The sequence below is a fragment of the Pteropus vampyrus genome, unplaced genomic scaffold, assembly GCF_000151845.1.
Source record: "Pteropus vampyrus isolate Shadow unplaced genomic scaffold, Pvam_2.0 Scaffold89, whole genome shotgun sequence".
In the NCBI taxonomy this organism is placed as follows: domain Eukaryota; kingdom Metazoa; phylum Chordata; class Mammalia; order Chiroptera; family Pteropodidae; genus Pteropus; species Pteropus vampyrus.
Window position 1 is genome coordinate 1,061,744 of NW_011888870.1, and position 17,255 is coordinate 1,078,998.

The 17,255-nt window shown below is 34.8% G+C and overlaps 1 protein-coding gene across 3 annotated transcripts in view; it reads right to left on the reverse strand.

The window, feature by feature from the left end:
- MXI1 (MAX interactor 1, dimerization protein) overlaps positions 1–17,255 on the reverse strand; it is a 73,243-nt gene that overhangs the window by 4,791 nt on the left and 51,197 nt on the right. For all 3 annotated transcript variants that reach the window (XM_011363758.2, XM_023532730.1, XM_011363759.2), the window contains exons 4-5: positions 2,290–2,404; positions 1,493–1,664 (exon numbers count right to left, since the gene is read on the reverse strand). In XM_011363758.2, the coding sequence (XP_011362060.1) occupies positions 1,493–1,664; positions 2,290–2,404 (287 nt within the window). The remainder of the gene's footprint in view (positions 1–1,492; positions 1,665–2,289; positions 2,405–17,255) is intronic.

The following is a 17,255-nucleotide window of genomic DNA, read 5'->3' on the forward strand; positions in this document are numbered from 1 at the left end:
ACATGTTAAATGACACCATGAGGATTCAATCAGCCAAATCTAAAATGTGGGAAATTCTATAAGAAAAATGACCCAGTTTCCTAGTTTCTACAACAAATAAATGGCATTGAAAAAAAAAAGTGGGAAGAGAAAATATTATAGATTAAAAGTATCTTAAAAGGCACAACAAATGTAATGTGGGCTTTGGATTCTAATTCAAACATACCAATGGTAAAATGCCACTTCTGAGAAAATCAGAAACAATATTAGATAACATTAAATAAGATCTGATTTTATTAATTTTTGTAGGAAATTATAATAGTATTATGATTATGTTTTTTAAAGTCCTAATTCTTAAAGATACATACTGAAGTATTTAGGGATAACATGATCCTGTTATCTAGGAGTTGATTTAAAACATTAAAAAAAAATGGTGAGAATGAAGGTGGTGGGGATGAAAGAGGAATGGCAGAACACTGACAGTTCAAACTGGGAGATGGGCATGGGTGCACAAGAGTTAATTATTCTCTTCTACTTTTGAGTATGTTTGAAATTCCCATAATAAAAAGTCAAAACAAGAAATTTTACAAATTTTGTTTTGTTTTGTTTTAGAATCTCTGAGATCTCGTGAGCCTTGTTTTCCCAAATGTAAAACTTAAAATCACCAGAGTACCTCTGGAGGAATCTTTTGTTGTGGTGTGAGGCCTGATGTAGTGGAAGCTACAGACGAATAGATCAGTAAAATTCAAACAATTTCTTTTTGGTGGATTTTTGTTCTTAAATTCTGCCAAAGACAAATGTTCTGGAACGGATGGAAAGAGAAACGAAGGGTTGTAGTACTTTAAAATATAGGTATAAAAATTAACCTCAGCAGTAATAAAACCCATCAACATCATGTATCTTCTTGATATAATAAATTGAGAAGAGCACAACATCACTTTTGTGATATTTCTTCCCCCAAATGTATAACCTCAATCTAGTAAGAAACCATCGGACAAACCCAAATGGAAAGATAAAATAATGAGCCAATATTCTTCAAAAGTGTCACGGTCATGAAAGAAATACTGAAGAAATATTTAATGCAATGTGAAATCCTACACTGGATCCTGTATTAGACAAAGGACATGAGTAGGAAAAGTGGTAAAATCTGAATAGAGCCTACAGATTAATAGTATTGCATGAATGTTAATTTTGATAACTGTATTATGATTATGTAAGATGTTTACATTAGGGAAACCTGGGTGAAGAGTATATGAGAACTTAAAATTTTCTACAGAAAACTTACAACTTTTAAGGCTGAAATCATTTCAAAGTAGAATATTAAACATACTTATATAATCAAGAAAAAAAGGTTCTATATTTCATACAGGCATTACTAGATAATGTAATTGTATAAAATCTAGGTGGTTATAGTGTTGGCCAAAAAGAAGAAAGCAATGCCTCTGAACCCATCTTCCCTAAATCCAGATACAGGACACTCAGTATTTCATTAGGGAAGAAGCACACTGCCTACCTCGCTCTGAATCAGAACGATCTGAAGAAATAGTTGATCCAATGCTGTCCATTCGTATTCGTTCCATCTCCTGAGGACCCTGCAGCTGTTCCAGTCGCCGCTTCAAAAATCTCTGTTCTCGTTCCAAGTTCTCTAGCTGATGCTGGCTCTTCCTCTCAGCCTCTTCAAGTTTCTAAAATGACAAAATGATATTTAAATTTGTGTGTAGTCCAGTACAAAGAGTAAAACTGATTTGTACCTAACATCTCAAAAGATTTCTTCTTTGACAGACATGAACGAATATACAGGTAATATATGTGTGTGTGCATATAAAAACATACAGAAATACAGATTTTTAAACATCGAAAATAGTTCTTCACTTTTTTGGTGTATGTAATGAATGCTACATTACTAGAACAGTATGGAATTCTCAAAGTCTGTAAAGTTATCTCCACAAAGAGAAACTTGCTCTGTAGTGTAGTTTGATGGAAAAATACTGAGGGACACATAGCCAAATGAAGTCATCTCCACCAGAGGGCACAACTGGCTTCCTTCTGGGTATCTGCAGAGTAATTGTTATTTTCCTAGTACTCCCAGCAATTCAAATGGCCATGTTGTCAAAAAAAAAAAAAAAATTAGTTTAATCAGGTTATGTTGTTCCCATCAGATTAGCTGATAAGTTTTAAAATTATTTCTCTTGCATCAGTTATTAAGGAGGGCACAGTGAGCTAGTTGATGTATATGAATAGGAATCACTGCTTCTAATGAAACCAGGACCGAGAGAATCATGTGTAAATATGAAAAGTAAAAATTCTCACCTTGATGTGTGCTTTGGCTTTGTTGAGCAAACCAAGTGTTGTGTGCCTGGTGCAGTCTGGTCCTAGTGGAATCAGAACTTTTAAACGTTCTAAACACAGGCGCAGATGAGCTCGTCTAAGACAAAAAAGTCAGCACAGCCTGAATATTCCACTAGAAACATCCTAAAACCTATTTTAAGACAAATAATTATTTGCACATTATTTAGTCTATAACCATGTTACACCCCTAATTCTTCCGTTTCAAAGTATCTGCAAGTACAGTCATGCCTACTGATTTTCAGTCTCTGCCATTTCTGTTGTACTCTACAGATACCAGGTCACTTCAGATTATTATCCCTAATGATAATCTCTGTCAGAGATGATTAAATTTTAACCTATCTCATAAATTATGTCAAATGTATTAATGTGGAAATAGGAAAGCACACTAGGGCAATTGTATTTGATTCTGAATAACTAAAACTGTAGCCTAGAGTAAGAGTTTTCAGCTGGGGTATCCCAAGGGGTACAAAATACTTACGAATTTCCATTTCCTCCCTTCCACCTTTTACACACACACACACACACACACACACACACACACACACCCATCCTGTGGTGTTACACATGATTATGCATCAGGTTGAATCATGAAATTTCTGATTTCATGAAATTTGCTTATAAAAATGGCAACTTTGATCTAACACAATAGAAACAGCAAAATTCTGTGACCAGCAAGGACAGGATTAGGCAAAATATATGGCTCTGTGGTCAATTCTAGCCACTGAAACCACAACCCATAAAACAGTCCCCTGTTTCCTAATACTTAAGTATACCAGCTCATTAGCTTTTAATTTTATTTCTCTCTCTCCTTCTCTTCTCTCTTACTACCCACATCCAATTTTCTTCATATAGGAAAAAGCCAAGTGAAAAACTCATTACATTCTTTAATCTACCCATCCTGTGGGCAAGTTAGAGAAAATTTCTCCTGGAAATCCTAGCAGAGAGCCTTATGAATTTACCTTCCCTGTACCCTAAAGGAACTATGATCACCATGATGAGAGTTCTGGGTATATAATTCCACTCTAAAACAACACTAGTCCACATCTTTGGTTCTGTGCTTCACATAAGGCACCATAGTTAATAATATATCTGAAAAAATTCACAAATGTGTCCATAGTTTACCCCTACTCTTCAAAGAACTGTTAATCGAACATTTAGCAACTGTCTCAACTATACCGAGAACAAAACACATCCTGCATTTTCTCAGTAAAGAAGGCCAAAATGGTTTTATTAGCTCACCTGCCAAACTTTACTTTCTCTGTCTTAACATACACGAAATAATGCCAAGTGAAATTCTCAAATGCTAGCAATTTGAAAGCGGGGTAGGCAAGCAAGGATAGTTAAAAGTAGTGAGGTCAGAGATTTGGCTGATGAATTGTCAAGATTCTTCCAGTGCCCACTAGCCCAGCTATATGTTAAAGGTCTGTTAGTATTTTCATTCAAAATCTCTGTTGAGTTTAGTAACTTAAATCTAAGAATTAGCTCCAGGCTGAATCCTGACATATGGATCAAGGAATTTTGAAGTTTTCCCTAAATTAAAAGTACATCAATAGATCCCTCTGAATGTGATTTAAAAATTAAAAAGTCACTCTCCTTCCTTGCTATCTACCTGAAATCATAGACCCTTTAGCAAAATTTTCATTTTTAAGTAGAAAACCTCTTAGGTGAGGAGTCTCACAGGATCACAGAGAATTCTTGCTGAGCAGACTAAAAAAAAACAAAAACAAAAAACCGAAAACCAAATCCACAATAAAAAGTGCCTTTAAACTCTTCATTAGAATTATTACAGCATTTGCCTAACAACTACATCATGTGATCTGACCGGAGGGTGGAGAGAGAGAGACTGGTGGTTCTCTTGCTAATAACTCTAGAGGTTCCCACGGGGGCTCTGAATTTAGTCATCTAAAACAATTAACAGAGCAACTGAAGTTGACATGCATGTTGCCATAAGAATAACTTGTCAATCTGTTTAAATTACTTTAAACAAGAAATTGAGACATCCAGAGTATATATAGGAAATATCTTTAGTTCAAGAAACTTCAGAATGATTCCTTACTATAGTTTCCCATCAAGAAAAAAATGAGTGGGTCAATTTTCTGTTTTGTGAGAACTAAGTTAAAATCATACTAAAATCCAGGCAGAATTCAACTAACATTATATTAAAATGCCTATGTTTTCTCTTTTTTAATCATTCAATTGTATATTTATCACATGACTTTTGTATACTAGCAACGTTCCAGACACTTTGCTTGAGTGGGAGAATTAAAAAAAGAAATGTAAACTTTAAGAGTTTATAATCTAGACTATAGAACAAAACATATTGTTGTCTTTCATTTGGTTTATAATGAAATGAGTCAACAGATATCAAGGGCAACAGAATCTGAATAAAAGGAGAGACTGTAATTGGAGGAGGCAGTCATAAAAAGCTGAAACTCGACTCTGGACTTCAGGGATATTGAATTTATGAAAAAGCAAAGATTTTCAAGGTAATTAAAAGAAGAGAAAAGGAATCAAGTTCATATATTGGGACCAATTTTAAACCTAAAATTAAAAATACTTTAGTTTTTTTTTTCATTCAAGAGAAAACAACTGAGTTGGAATTCAATAAGGAAATAATAGCCAAGTTCAGCAGTCTAGTGATCTGCAGTAGCACTGGCAAATCAGGAACTGCCCAGGCCAAGGGAGTCAAGGTATAAGTAATACCTAAATGAATAGGGAAGGCAGACTGTCCTCTAAAATATTTTTTTATTAGCCACTACTGAACATTTCTTCAGTAAAGTAATTGTTAGTGTGCTCCAAGATACAACTTATACCAAGAAAACACCCTGAGATATCAAGTCTCACAAAGACTGATGATGCCATTTTCTATGTTTTGTAAATTCAGTCCTCCAAAACAGATACTACTATGAAGAATGAGTGGTGAGTGATGTCCTCTTCTCTCCTTTGGGAAAAGGTGTTATTTATGGAAGCCAAATGTCATTTCTTATAGTTTTTGGACTTGCAACTGAATTAGGCATTTGGTGAGTAGAACAGCAAAAGGGTTAACAGCAGTTGAAGGACAGCAGCTAAACAAGGGGGAGGGAGCCATACTTTTCAAAGGTGCCACCCAAACAGTGCACACAGTTTTCCACATGTGCTTATATGCCACAGTTTTAGGTAAATGCACCCTTCCAAGAGCAGTGGATACACCCTGTGACTGTAACCTGTATGGCAAAATTCTTCTTCCCTTACAGTGGTGCTGTGCTGCTCTGCACCCTTTCCCCCATAGTCTCCCTGATGGTAACCAGATTGCAAGCTTAACCACCAACGACCAAAGAAGGCATATCTTCTGATGCCATCTGGTCCTTTCTTTTCTTGCCTTCATTCTCATGTGACTGGTGGCTCAGGAGCCTCCTGTATGTGGTTGACAAATCATGGGCTCTAAGACACTGGTGGAAGAAAAGAGGACAAGAGACAGAGAAGAAAAAAAGCTTGGTATGATTTGAAAATCCTTATGCACTGAGGAAAAAGTTTCAAGTATCATAAACATGATGTCTTAATGTCTCCAAGGAGTGGAAGAGCTGGCATAGAGAACAAGGATTCATAAAAGCCATCATCCTGCACCTTTAATCAACATAGGGTAATAAGTCTGGGGAAAGTTAAAGCTGCTATGTAGACTATTCTGATGAACACCAGACTAACAATCAACAGAAAAAATTTAACACTGTAAAAATTACGGACCTAGATTCGATTGAAAATGAGAAAAAAAATTATCCCCCTGGTTAGCATTTATTTAACTTTTCACAACACATGGATAGCACAATAAAAACTATAAAACTAAAAACTCTTTCCTAATTTAGCACGAGTGACTTTAGCAAAGTTAGACACTGCAGCAGGAGGTGCTCTGTGAGAAAACTGAAGTTTTCTTGCTGAGACGGAGGGGCAAGAGAATGGAGAGATACCAAAGTACTTTTATTTTCAAAGATATTTTTGAGGTCTGTTTTAAAATGAGATTTAAAAAGTGGGGTTCCCCCAGGGGAAGAGGCAATTCCTAGTGACTAACTCTGTTAGAGAGAAGGTCCTATTAAAATTACCCACACCTTCAAAAAGGGCAAGCCCCTCGTGGGAAAAGGAACAATTAGAGTCTGTTTGGCTTTTATTTTGGTAGATTGGGATCATTTTTCCCTGAAGGAACCAATGCTGCTTTTGATTTCAAACCTCATAAACTCTACTGCCAAACTGAAATATCACAGAACATGAGGGGAAATGATTTTTCTATAAAATGTCCCCTCCTGGTAGCCATGATATTTTAAAACACAGGTATATCAACCACAAGAAGCACACAGTATTGAAGAAGAGAAGAAAGAATTCCTTTTCAGAAAAAAATTGCAAGTATCACACGATGATGTTTTTCAAGTCCTCTCTCGAAACTCTAATCCCTCTGCCCAACAACAATAAGAAATTTAACGCGCCTGCCCGGCCTCACAAACTGTCCATTGGCTGATGCCCTTGAAGGCATGGTCTTTCACTGGAACTTGCTTGTCTTTCATTCCTCCACTGCAGGATACCAAGACTTTGCCAAGTAACTAAATCAAAATGGAAAACAAGTCAAGTGATAGGGACAGTGCCTGTATTTTCTTCTCTGCTGAATGTTATGCAATGGGCTGCGAGTCTTCCCTCGAGCCACATTCTTCAAAGCTGCAGTGGCTTGTGGCCAGGCTTCCCAGTTTCCTACACAACACTTCTGCACATGACAGTAGCTAATTGCTTATCCTACATATTTTATATTCCAATGTTTCTCTAAAATTTAATGTATCCAGAATCTTTTGAAAAATACCTAAATTTTTTTCAAAAAAAAAAAAAGCCTGCCTCCCTTTCTTATGAAAAATGACATTAAAAATGGATCCAGCTATCAAGCACACTCATGCTGCTCATAAATTTTATTTATAAAAACAAATATGATCATATTCTGCTGTTCAGCTTATTTCGTTTGAGAAATAAGAAAGCTTAGTGATTCCTATAAAATGGCATATGATAATTATGTTTCATTTACAACTTACATATTAAATCTACTTCACAAAAAATTAACAGACTATTAACTCACAGGTAGTAGCCTGGAAAATGGCATTTCCCTAGCATTAGACCTGATTGTGGTGTCATAGGGCTTGATGACAACAAAATACAGACTCAGGAGAATAGCTGTGACCCTCTTCTTAGTTTTGAAAGAAAAGCTGCTTTCATTAATATTCTTCTTAATTCAACTGGTAAAATAACCAGATAGGAATATCAACAAATGTTATAATGAAGTTATAAATTACATAAATTATATATACTACATAATATAAATTATTCTGTCACATTGTCCACCTCAGCACTAAAGGGCTTATTTATATACAAATAAATAAAATCAGTAAGACTGAGATATATGTTACTCACTCTTGGAAGGCTTTTTAAAATCACTTTCTCCTAATAAAATCTAAGTAGTTCTTAGGGTAGGGAGCCAGAGAGTATTTAAAGCCATAAGGTTAAACATACTGTGCCTTCCAGAAGTCATAATTTTCCTCAAAGATTTGAAAAAAAAAAACCCACACACTATTTTATATATAAAAAAAGGACAGATAACGCAAATAATACTTTTAGGATAAAAAAATGACTTCCAATAAATCTCACACTATTTCACACCACATCCCAGGATCTCTAAGAATCTATATTCAAACTACTAGAGCATATTACTGGAGATCACCGACAGAGCTTTGGATTTCTGAATCATGGCTGGGGATTATGTCTCTCAAAGGTTTAGAGAAAAGGAGGGGAAGGTTAGAGGGGAGGTGGAGAGAAGAGGGAGAGAGGTGAGTATTCAATAAAATGATGACGACAAAATAGTGACATATTCTTTATCAAACTATACAGATTTCATGTAGGCTGCAATTTTATTTAGTCTTTTTATCTCAGAGATATGAAGAGGATGAAGTGCCACTCGGGCAATAAACAATGATCAACAGTAAACAATGAGCTCCACCCTATTATGTCACTGAACTAGATGTTGTAAAGGCCTTTAAAAGATGCCAGTAGTAATGTCTATCTGTTTGAAAATGCTATAATTTAGCCTTCTGTCTACCACCTTTCCAGCCCCGACTTCCCACTACTTCTTGAAAACCTCTTCCACAAACCAAATGTGCTTTTATATTTACTGATTTCTCTACCTGGAATGGCTTTCTTTCCATTGTTCACTTAGTGGGCCTCTAACTCATTTGTCAACCCACAGCCAAACAACTGTTTCTTCCATGAGGCCTTCCTTGCCACATCCCTTTCTTGCCAAGATAACACTTGATTTGCACACTAATCACACCATATTTTAATTATCTTCTATATAAGACTGAATCCATACTTTTAGTCATTTCAGTTTTTCTAATACCAAACAGAATGACTGGGCCCGCAGTGGGGAGGGGGAATGTAACATCATTTCGAGTGGATATATCTGGGACTCTAACTCACCAAAGTTGAGGTAACAAAACTGGGGCCTTTAAACAGTATCATCAGATATCAAGCCAACATTTGTAAGAGATTTATGGATGCCGGAACTCGACACTGGGTTTTTTTGTGTGCAGCTGAGGTCACCAAAAAAGACTACTTCATGTAGAGTAACCAACAATTTCCAACTTAACTCTTGATTAGAGTCAATATCTCTTTTTATAGTGAAGCGCAGGGTTATGAACTGCAGCCATTATAAGACTGTGACTTATCAAAGGATGTACAGTAGTGGGGGACTAGAACAACAATGTCAAATGAAATTCCAAAAAATTTTTTTAATCTAATTATTTTGTCATCAATTTTGACTTTCTGACCTTATTAAGAGGCCTCCTAGGAAGTAGATAATCTGACTAAGTTTGGTCTCTGTTCCAGCTGTTGTTCAAGAAATAGTGATAATAACAAGTATAATTGCAGGAATAATAACAAAGGAAAAAAATAGAAAAGAAACAGCTAAGAAAACCCAGGTATGACAGGAAAAAGTCTAAAAAAGAGGTACTCCACAATGAAAGGGAGAAATAAACAGTTTTTATCCCATCTGATAACATGAGAAATTAGTGTTTGCATAGTTTTACAAGATCCCAGGACTGCTGATCAGATGAAGCCTATAGTGCAGAACACATAAACAAAAATTTTTTTTTTCACTGTCATGCATTCATCTCTAAGAAGAATTGACTTTTGACAGCCTCATTTGAAAAAATAATTAAAATCTGGTTCGAGGCATATATTCTTCACTGAAACTCCCACAAGGAACCCAATCTCCAAAGTGATTTACCAGAAATTGCTCATTTGACATCCATTCTGAGCTAAATTTAACTTCCATGCATACATCTCATCCTCTCTGTTTATGAGGATTTGGTTTAAAAACAAAAACAAAAACAAAAACAAACAAACTTGATCATTCATTCACCATATTTCTTCTTTGGTCACACAAGAACTTTCTGTATTCCAAGTTTCAAAGTCTGGGAAATAGGGCTACATCACTGGAGAAAACAGTGGCAATTTGTTCTAAATACAAAATAGCTTATTTTCCTTTGGCAACTCTCCAGGGGTTTGGGTGGACAGAAAGGATACTCCTCTCTGGAGAGATCAGGCTCTGAACCTGGCCTACTGTCAAAGCTTAGCTGTGAGGAGAAGAGAAATTTTTAAAAATTATTTATCTTTCACATCGATTTGGAAGCTGATTAAAGATTTTTGCATATTAACTGTTTTTGTACTCTTCAGCCTTTTGTTGGTGTTCATCCCTATTCTGGCAGCCCCCATTGGCCGATTTAATGGTACCAAGGGGCTGAGAAGTGTTGCTGTTCAAAAGAAAAAGCATTCTCACAGGGACTGGGAAGGCAATCTGCAATCACAACAGTAGCTACTTGTTAATTTTCTATTTGAAACAGTGATGTCAATAGTATTGTACCCTGCCAGCCACCATGGGGTAAAGTACATTTTGAAACCAAAACAAACTTCCTACGTGCTGGCAAGTCAGATCTGAGACACAGTGATAACGTTCTGTAAGACACTGCCCTAGTTTTATATACAAAAGGCACATAACAAGCATTAGTCTACTCTTCTATAAGAGTTTAAGTCTAACTCTCACAGCCGATTCCTACCCAAAGCCCAGTGCAATTGTTTTATTATGTCAAATTACAGTCCAGAATAGCAGAGGGAAATGAAGAAATATTGTTACTGATCTCTAATAAAATGGCGAGCTTACATAGCACAAACAGCACACTCAAAGAATGCTTTGTAATGTAAATGTTCATTTAGAAGCATAAAATGAAAACAGCACAATGCCTTTAAAAATGGCCCTGTTAATAAGATGATTAGTATAATAGTTCATTTTAAGGGGATGTATCCACTTAGGAAGAAAGACATGTTTTATTAAATGGAACAGGAACACTCTGGCTTAAGAATTAATGCATCCCTGGAAAATGAATATTCACAATTTGTAACCCGAAATAGGGAGTTAAATGATTAAAAGTGGTGACCATGCTTTCTTCTGGCAGATGGCAAATGGTTTGGCATTGCAAGACATCTGACAATTCAGTCAAGCCAGCCAGGGATTATTTTTAAAGTCCCATTTTAGGACAACTTCACCAAAATCAAAATGCAAATTTAAAAAATTTCTGTTGTTGTTGTTTTGGTTTGGGGGCAGGGAGGGTAAAATTTGGAGCAGAAAAGGGTAACAAAGAGCAACTGTTGGCCAATGTGTAATTTTTTAAAAATCCCGAGGTATTCATTGGGCATTTGAAACATCTGGAAAAATAAGATTCATAGAATTTTAAACATATAGTTCTGACAATGACAGAAAATTCATGTTCTGGTGTATCTTTTTATTTCAAAGTTACTTAACTCTTCTGATCTTTCTCTTTCATTATACTGTATCACTTTTTTTTTTTTTTTCCTGACCACAAAGGGCCCAACTGAAGAGTAGCTTTTGAGAGTTTCTTTTGGAGAAAGCCTGTATAATATCTAGCACCAATCCTGGGCATGCTCTCTTCTGAGAAAGCAGTGTTGTATTAGCGCACTGAAAGATGAACATTTTTAGGCAAGGAGAAAGTCAACATGCCTTAAGGACTACTTTACTTTTTAAAACCCTTCTGAAAAGGATAAGATATTCAATGGATTAACAACAATTACAATAGTCTCCTAAAAGGCAAACTCGTATCAGTAAAAAACTGGGTTCAAATTATGACTGGGTTGCAATACTACACTTTGTGACTTGTTTCTATTTACCTCGTCTAAATTTTAGTTTGAGTCTCCTCTGGATCAGCTCCAGAAAAAATTAAATAAGAGAAGAATCAGAGATCTAACATCTGTTTGTATGATTCCAGCCTCAAATCAATACTATGATGGTTTTCTGTCCAAGAAGGACGGCTGTACAAGTGCCATTACACTTCAATTGCAGGAGAACAGCCCTGAAAAACCTATATTGTTCTGTGGCTTTGAGAATAAGGGAAAGAGAGGATGAGGTAACATGTTCCATTTTGTTAACCACTGCCAATCAAAATCCTGGCTGGTCATCAGGTCAGGTTGTGTGGCTCTCTCGCGTAAGTATGTCCCAACAAGAGGAATATAAAAACTGTTGCCCCAACCAAAGTAGGTGGTACAGTGTGGAGGATAAGTTTGCCCAATTTGGCTATATTTCTCTTCAGATATTAGAGATATTACCAAATGAAAGTCTGTAATATCCTTCAGGATTACCAATAGCTCTAATCTCAGGAAACAAAAGGTATATGAAGGATCTTTTAAAATGAAGTATTTTCTTCTAAACAAAACATTATTTCCTGAACAGTGCAAGCAAATACAGTACATGTTTCCTCCTTCATCTGACCCAATACATGTAGCAGTAAATTCCAACTGCAATCAAGGAAGTTCTAAGAGCCCAGTATCACAAAACTGCTCTGTAAGAAAGCTTCCTTCATTCAAAAATAGCAGTCTTGCAAAGTTGTTCAGCTCTATCTAAATTGTGTTATGTTTACAAATGTTTTAACGGCATAGATGGAATTTCCAATTGAAAAAGAACCTTATTTAGAAGAGACTGGACTATTTTTTTTTTTTTTTATAGCTATGCCAAATACAAGCTGTTCTGTAAAGGAATAATTGTGAATCAGGCTGGAATAAAGTGAACCAAGACAGAAAAACCATAAAGACGTTACAATCCTAGAGAAAAATGCCGTAATTGGTCACACCAATGATACAAATGCAGAGTATGTTTTTGTCAGGGACACCAACAGATGGCTTCAGGAAACTATGATGGCTGTCCTCCATGACAATATGTAGTACAGAAACATACCCTGAACATCTTTATACCAAAGCCCAATAGTGATGTTCTATCAAAGAAATGATCTAAATTTATTTGATTTTGTTTTCATATTTTATTAGGGTATTAAGTCTCTATATAGTTAGCACTCACTATATAATGTGGGACTGGATTCTTCTTTTTTAAAATCCAAAACTTCCTCCTTCAAGTTTCAAAGGAGTTTACTTGCTATTTCTAGTCATTATGATTTTGGTGAAAAAATCTTAGTGTAATTTCTTAATTTCCATATTTCTCCCTTATTCTTAAAATTTAGTTATGGAATTTCCAGATTAGAAAACTCCTATTCTCCTCTAATTTTAGATCATTTTAAAGGGTCAGCCTTGCTCTAATTACTTTAGGATAAAACGACTGAAAAATAAAGTATTCTATGAAAAACAGATTTTTTTTTTTTGAATGGCATAAAATCCTATGTCAAACTCTCATATCAGTTTTTAGGAAAACTTAAGAGATAGGTTGTATGTTGAAAAATTTAAATGTCAATAATCTAAGGTAGTAGAGCAGGCAGAATGTTTATAAAGGTACAGGATTTCCCACGGAAACATCTTGTTCAGGTTTCTCTATTAAAGGATAAACTAAACTGCGAAGCACTAAGATGAAATTAAGTTATAAAGGTAAATACATGGTCGCAAAAGTTACTAGACTCTTCATCACACAGGGCTTAGTAGAACAAAAACAAATAACTTCAACAGTACTCCAAAACAAAATGACATTTAAGAGATTCTGGAGAGCTAAAGGGCTTTTAGTTATCCTTATTTACCCAAAGCTACAGCAGATTTTTCTGTCCCAGTTGAAGCTTTCGATTATTTTTCACAAAATACTTGGGCAGTCACCCATATTGCCACTACAAAAGGGGGAGAACCACAGTAGACACTCCTCCATAAGGAAAACACAGCCATGAAAAATGACACCATTTTAGCTGTCATTAGAGACATATCAGGAAAGTAACTACAGATTAAGAGAATAAGGTTTTATCACATTCTTTAAATGTAGTCCCAGGCCCATATCTTACCCATGCTGAATAGCTGAAAGCTCATTTTCACTCCAGAATAAGTGACAAACTACTTTAATGATTAAAAGAAGAAAAAAAGCTTCAGATGTAGCATTTCTTCTGAAAGCCCTTTCAAACATACTGGAAATATGTGATAAACAAATTTTGGTAAACTCCTAGAGAGAACCATGATAGTCACAGGAATAATCACTCATAACTATGTTGTTCATACTAACTTCAGCCCACGATAACCCCCTGATATGAGTTTATCTCAACTCCCATCTGGAACATATACAACTTAGCACTTAATTATATACTGCATATAGGGGCTTTATAATTTCATTTGTCTCCTACCTAGTTAGACCATAAATCCTTAAAAAAGCAGGGCCTAGGACTTCTTTTATCCTATCCCCAGTACCTTGCGCATAGTCAATGCCTAATAAGTGCTTGTCAGTTGATTTGTAATTATCTTTAGGAGTCTTTTGTCAGTGCCAAGAACTAATATGTTACTCTAAATGAACTCCCATTTCCACCAAAGATTTTAAGTCAGAATATATGACCTTAGGGTTAATGGTATATATATAAGACTATTAAGAGACATTAGAATAGACAACTGACCATCACCTATTAGCTTATAAGTCATCCTAGACTGACATTCAAAGGATGTTTAAAACAAACCTTAAACCTAAATTTTCAACATATTTCCTAGTTATCACAAGTACAAATGTAAAAGGGTGAGGGAGGGGAGAGAGTTAGAGAAAGGTCAAATAGTGCTTCAATACTATTTGAAATTTAAATAAAAAACTGCTACTAAAAGATGAATAATTTTTAACTATTATTTATTCCTAACAACTGGTCTGATGGACCTATGCTAGTTCTAACTGCTCTGCACTAAAATACTCAAAACTATGAAAAATGTTGAGAAACCTCTAATTAACTTTCACTTGCCAAGTAAGGTAGGGCCATTTTACAAACTGAAGCTGCCAAGGTCAAACATACGTTTGAGCTCCGGCTTTGCTATATCTAAAGTGAGAACTCCTAGACAAATGTAGAATATAGTTCTTCATATCATTTCCAAAAAAAGTTTCTCCATAGAGGACCACCAACAGGAAAAAAAAAAAAATGTTTTTTAAATTAAAGCACTGGCAGAAAATGCCCTCAAGTTAATGTTTAAAAATCCATTTTTTCTCCTATTTCATTCAAATAAATATTACTAAAATAAGCATTGTTGACTGCAATGTTAAAATAAAAGGAATTTTACTGTGGCAAATTCTAAGGCCAATTAAAAATTTAGAAAATGACAGGCATATGTCATTAATTTAGAAAATGACACTTTATCATAAGTAAATTTATCTACATATCTTTATCAGCATGAAAATTTTAAAAATTATGATCTCAAGAATAGTGAAAAACTAACCACTAACAGCTTTTCTTCCAAGCATTGCAGATCAAAATGTGCTAAACATATATTTTTTATTTCTAATAAAATGTTTAACAGTGCTAAAACAAGTTTCAATATACCTTATTTGAAGTTTGCCAAAGTACTTACAGGTCACTTCCTATTTAATAAACTCTTGTTATCTCTATTTTAATTATTTCACAGCTTTCGAATGACCCAAATTCATAACTGCCTTTTTAACAAAGATATAGATATTCATACATTCACATACACATACATACATACATATTTTTAATTCTGGCATAATAAGAATGGCTCTAGATGAATGAGCACCAACTGGCTATTTCCATAACAATCTCTGGATAAAAGCATTTATGGAAATTTTTAGCATTCTATGATATTTTCCTAAAGCTATGAATTCTAAACTGAGAGACATTAGCCTTCCAAAAAAGAATAAATCTTCCCAAGGCTCCACCCAAGAATAATCTTCTAGCTGATTATGGAAACTTCTGTGAAAGAATCTGTTTAAATAATTATACAGGCCTTAATGATGTCAAATTAAACAGCTATCAAAATAAACCAAGTTACAAAAAAAATGAGAAGCAAAATAAGATTAACACAACTGCAGATAAAAATCATAAGGAAAGGTCTGTATCAAAAAGCAAGCTGAAATTTCATAAGATGCTAATATCAAGTAATAAAGCTATGTAAACAAAACAGGGTGACAATACATCAAGGGCAAGACACTTGTATAAATTCCAAACATTTTGAGGAAATGTTTTCATAACAAAAAAGATCTGTCACAGCTTCTGTGGTATTTATAGTAAGACTTTAAATCAAATTGAGTTTCTTGGTCTGCTGTACCAATTCATATACAGAAAGAAATGTACTTTCATCTGTAAAACCATCACACTCAAGAGGCATATTCCTATGGTACAAGAACTTTAGCAGAGGTCCCATAATGAAGCACAATCACCACATATTTCCTAAGTGGGTCATATTACCTAGAATATCCAATGAGGACAAACTGTTCTTTCCGAAGCAGGAATGGAGAACAAAACTATTTTCCTTGGAAAGAGAAGATATTTGCAGGGTAACAAATATCTCACTATGTGCCTTCCTAAAATATTTTCTATCTTGAAGTGGCAGATCTCACACACGCATACACACATGCAAAAAACAAAACAGCTATTTATTTGACTTGGCATTTAACTTTTTACTCTTAAATACAAGTTGCATAGCCTACTACAAAAATCAAACAAAAACGTTAATTTCTAATTCAGTGATCACCTGCTATGTGCAAGAACACTGTGTCAGATACAAAGACGAGCAAATTACAGTCCCTGTCCTCACAGAACACATGTGATCTAGAAAAGGAGGACATTACAGTATAAAGTAGTGTTGGTTAAAATTCATTTAAGTGAACAAACAGTAAACAGGAATTTAGAAGACATACACTTTGGATAATAAGGAAAGACTTTGCGAAAACGTATATATTAGCTTTACCCTGAAGGCAATGTGAAAAAGTTCTGGTTTGGGAATCAGAAAATTTAGGTTCTCATCCTAACTTTGTCATTAATCGGACTGGTAGAACATACAGCTTGGAGGGATATAGGTATCTTTATCCATAAAACAAGGATACTAGACTAGATGATTTTCTAAGATAACTTCCAGCTTGATTATCTACGGAAATGTATGGATAGGATTATGTTTATTGCCTTTTAAAAATCTTTTTTAAGTTCACAAGCAATACACTCATTAAAAAACCTCTAATAATAAAATCAACATGATAGTTTCTCCTTGACTCTTACTCCCTTCCCCAGAGGTAACAAGTTTATCAGCTTGACATGTATCTTTTTGGAATTTTTCCAATGTATTTACATATATGATTGTAGTATTTTTAAAAACATAAATGAGATAATACTGGAAATACTATTTTACAATTTGCTTCTTTCACTTAATATGTCTTGGAAATCTCTCCACGTGCACACACAAAAGTCTATGTCATTCTTTTTATCTGCTGCAAGTTATGGATATATTATCATTTATTTAGCCATTTCCCTATTGATAGGAATTCAGGTTACTTCTAATTTTCGGTTATTATAAACACTTTGTTATTCTTGTTCACACCTCTATGTGCATTAGAAGTTCAAAAGAAAGGTTGGGAGATGGAAGTCAAAGAATTTGAGTCAAAAGTATGAATGTAGAAAATACAG